General features: G+C 59.4%; 1 protein-coding gene across 1 annotated transcript; it reads right to left on the bottom strand.

Annotated features, from left to right (window-relative positions):
- Positions 1-498: 498 nt before the first annotated feature.
- On the bottom strand, positions 499-3,237 carry LOC113981670 (collagen alpha-1(I) chain-like; the record flags this gene model as incomplete). The annotated part of the gene is made up of 6 exons (XM_027709190.1): positions 3,033-3,237; positions 1,205-1,399; positions 997-1,031; positions 853-888; positions 676-768; positions 499-590 (listed from the first exon to the last, which is right to left on the bottom strand). Coding segments are annotated over exons 1-6 (533 nt in total), but the record flags the coding sequence as incomplete, so codon positions are not given.
- Between the last annotated feature and the right edge of the window lie 252 nt (positions 3,238-3,489).

Here is a 3,489-nt window from a genome sequence, read left to right as displayed (position 1 = left end):
CCCATTCCCTGTGCTTGTCCCTGACCCCATCCTTGTCCCTATACCCACCCATTCCCTGTCCCTATCGTCACCCCATCCCTGTCCCCATCACCCCCCATTCCCAGTTCCTCATTGCCACCCCATCACCATCCACTTTGCCACTGCATCACCACGTCCCCCCCACTGCCACCCCATCACCACCCTGACCCTGTCCCCATCCCTGTCCCCATTGTTACCCCATCACCACCCTGACCCTGTCCCCATCCCTGTCCCCATCCCCTCCAGGCCCAACATCCCTCCCCAGCTCCAACATCCCTCCCCAGCCCTCCCCTCTCCTGCCACTCAGTGGCATTATCAACACATGAAGCACTTCTGGCACCTCACCCAACTTGACCCTCCACCCCCCCGTGCCCCCTGTGCCCCCCGTGCCCCCTGTTTCCCCCGTGCCCCCTGTTTCCCCCGTGCCCCATGTGCCTCCCGTGCCCCCTGTGCCCCCCGTGCCCCCTGTTCCCCCCATGCCCCCTGTGCCCCCCCGTGCTCACCATGGGCCCAGGCACGGCCATCCCCCCGGCTTTCTCATCGTAACCGTAGGACATTTGGGGAGCGAAGTTCTGTGGGAGGAGGGAGAGAGCAGGGGGTGAGCAGGGCGTGGGACCCCCAGGGGGGGCTGCATCACTGAGGACCCCCCATACTCACTCCGCCGAGGCCTGGGGGGCCTGGAGGGCCTGCGGGTCCCGGGAGACCAGGCTGTCCAGGAATGCCATCTCTGCCAGGGGGGCCGGGGAGTCCCTGGGGGAGAGAAGAGGAGGGTGAGCCCCAGCGGGCCGGGGGTCCCAGGGGTGATGCCTACCCTGGGGCGGGGGTGATACCCACCCTATCTCCTTTGGGGCCAGTGTCTCCTTTAGGACCCTGTGGTGGAGAGATGAAACAGATGGTTAGAAAAGGGGGTCTCCAAAAATACAGGTGGAGGGGGGATGTCGGGAGGTTTTGGGGGATTAATTTTGTGTGAGCCTTTACCTCTACTCCAGCACTTTCTGGGTAGACAGGGGAGGCTGTGGGAGGAAAAAGGGGCATTCAGAGCAGCCCAACATCACCCACCAATCCCACAGCCACCCAACATCCCAGACATGGGGAGTGGGGGGGACACTGAGCCCCGCCGGTCCTCGGGGACCCCCGGGATGGATAACTCGGCGGTCGGAGAGCTCTGGGGGACACGCCACTGTACCGTCGGTGTCGGGACAGATGGGGCAGCATTCTCCGAAGGGGATCTCGGCGTTGGGGCAGTCGGAGGTGTCCTCGCAGATCACCTCGTCGCAGAGGATGTTGCCGCTATCGCAGACGCAGATCTGGCAGGGTTCTGGTTTCCACACATCCTTGTCGTTGTACGTTAGCCCATCCTGTACGCAGCTCCCAGTTTGGACTGGGACACGGGGGCAGGGCAGGAGGAAGCGTCAGGACGGAGAGGAGAATGGATCTCGTCTGGCTCTCCCCCTCCCCTTCCCTCCTCTCCCCTCCCTTCATCTCCCTCTTTGCTCCTGCAGTGTTTCTCCCTTCATCTGGTTCTCATCAGCCCATCGCGGTGACACAGGAAAAAGCTCCACAATAAACTCTTCCCACATACGCTGGAATTTAAACAAAAAAAAAAAAAAAATCCCTCCAGCCACTCTCTGCGTCCCGCGGGCGGATGGGGCCAAGGCAAACATCCCCCCCCAAAAAAGGCAGGGGGGTCCCCGCCGTCCGCGGGAGGACGGCGACAAGGATGGGGTGGGATGGGGCGGGATGAGACGGGGTTGGGACTGGGATGGGACGGGGTGGGTTGGCCCCAACGTCTGGGCTGAAATTAGATCCAGGCGGCTGCGGGATAGGGCTGGATCAGGCCAGATGGGATTGGGGAATGGGAGGACAGAAAGTGGAAGCAGGCGGGGGCTGGCGTGGGGAGGGGAGGGCAGGGCGGCTCGCCAGAGCCCGGGGGTGGCCCCATGGTGGGGAAGGGTCCTGGGGAGGGGGCGAGGGGCTGGGTCAGCTCGTGGAAGCCCACTCGGGAAGGGGAAAAAAAAAAAGGCAAAGGGGGTAAAAAAGGCAAACGAGGAAAAAAAGGCAAAGGGAAATAAAAAGGCAAAAAAAAAAAGTTTAAAAAAGGGAGGGGATGGAAAATGCAAAATTCCAATGGAAAAAAAGGCAGAAACTGGAATGAAAAAAAAAGGTAAAAAATGCAGAATGGGAAATGCAGGATTGGGAAACGGGGAATGGGAAACGGAGAATGGGAAATGCATGATGAATGTTGACAATGCAAAATGCAGAATTAAAAAAAAAAAAAAAAGATGTTAAAGAAAAAAAGCATCAAAAAAATATCCCCCAAACCCGACAAAATTGGGTAAAAAACGATGGGCGCCTGGGCCTGGCACTGCCCCAGCGTCCCCCCGTGTCCCCCTCCTGCAGGTGGCAGTGGGGCACAGGGGGGATATGGCAGTGGGGGGGTGACCCCAGCCGTGCCCCCGTCCCCTGTCCCTGGCAGCTCCTTCGACTGCCGAAACATTTTGCTTATGAATCATCCGAGACTTTTCTAATTCTTTCCTGATGGCTTTTGCAGATCCTGGGGCTGGGCCCCCCCTTCTCCCTCCTCTCCCCCCTCTCCTCTCTCCCGCGCTCTTTTCCCCCTTTCCTTTCCTTTCCTTTCCCGGCCTCCTCCTCCTCCTCCCCTCCGTCCCGGCTCCCTCCTTCCCCGCCGGCTCCTCTCCACCCTTTCTTCCCTCCCTGCTCTTGGCAGGGCGCCCCGACTCTCCACACGGCCACAACCCCCCTAAACCCCTTTTACCCCAACTCCAAATACCCCCAAGCCCCTTTTTGTTTTTTTTTTTTTTTTTTTAAGTTTTTCCCTAATTTCCCTACTTTCCCCCTGATTTTCCCTCTCTGCTCTGCACACCAACCCTGATTTCCTCCTTCCCCACACCAAGGCAGCCGGACCAAGGGGCACCGATGCCACCAGACCCCATCCCACCCCACACCCCACATCCCACCGGGGTGAAGACCATCACCCAGCGCCGGTTACTCACTGTCTTCTTCTCCTTGCCCGCGGGTGAGTAGTACAGTCGCTGCTATCAACAGCAGTAACCGAGAATCCACAAAGCTGAACATGTCTAAATATTAGACATGTAGACTCTTTGGGGTCTCTTTTGTTCTTAGGTTGGGGTCATACGGGGCCGATCCAACCCTGGAGCTCCAAATCCAGACCCCAGCAGAAACTTCCTACTGCCCTTTGCCCACTTCTTTGCCTGCCCTTATATACGGTGCGGCAGCAGCGAGAGGTGGGACCCATTGCAACCAGGGAATTTTGGACGGCCCCTCGGCCAATCAGAGGCACCCAGCGAGTCGGGGGGCACCCCTTGCACACCCCCCCCCCCGTCTGTCCATGGACACGCACACGGACATGTACACGCGTGTTGTCCCCAAGCAGGGCTGCAGTGGCGGCTGTGGGGTGGATGGGAAGGGGATGGTGGGATGGGGGTTTCA

This window comes from Neopelma chrysocephalum, unplaced genomic scaffold (assembly GCF_003984885.1).
Source record: "Neopelma chrysocephalum unplaced genomic scaffold, ASM398488v2 Primary Assembly neopelma1_96703, whole genome shotgun sequence".
Taxonomy (NCBI): domain Eukaryota; kingdom Metazoa; phylum Chordata; class Aves; order Passeriformes; family Pipridae; genus Neopelma; species Neopelma chrysocephalum.
This window is presented reverse-complemented; position numbering and strand designations above follow the sequence as displayed.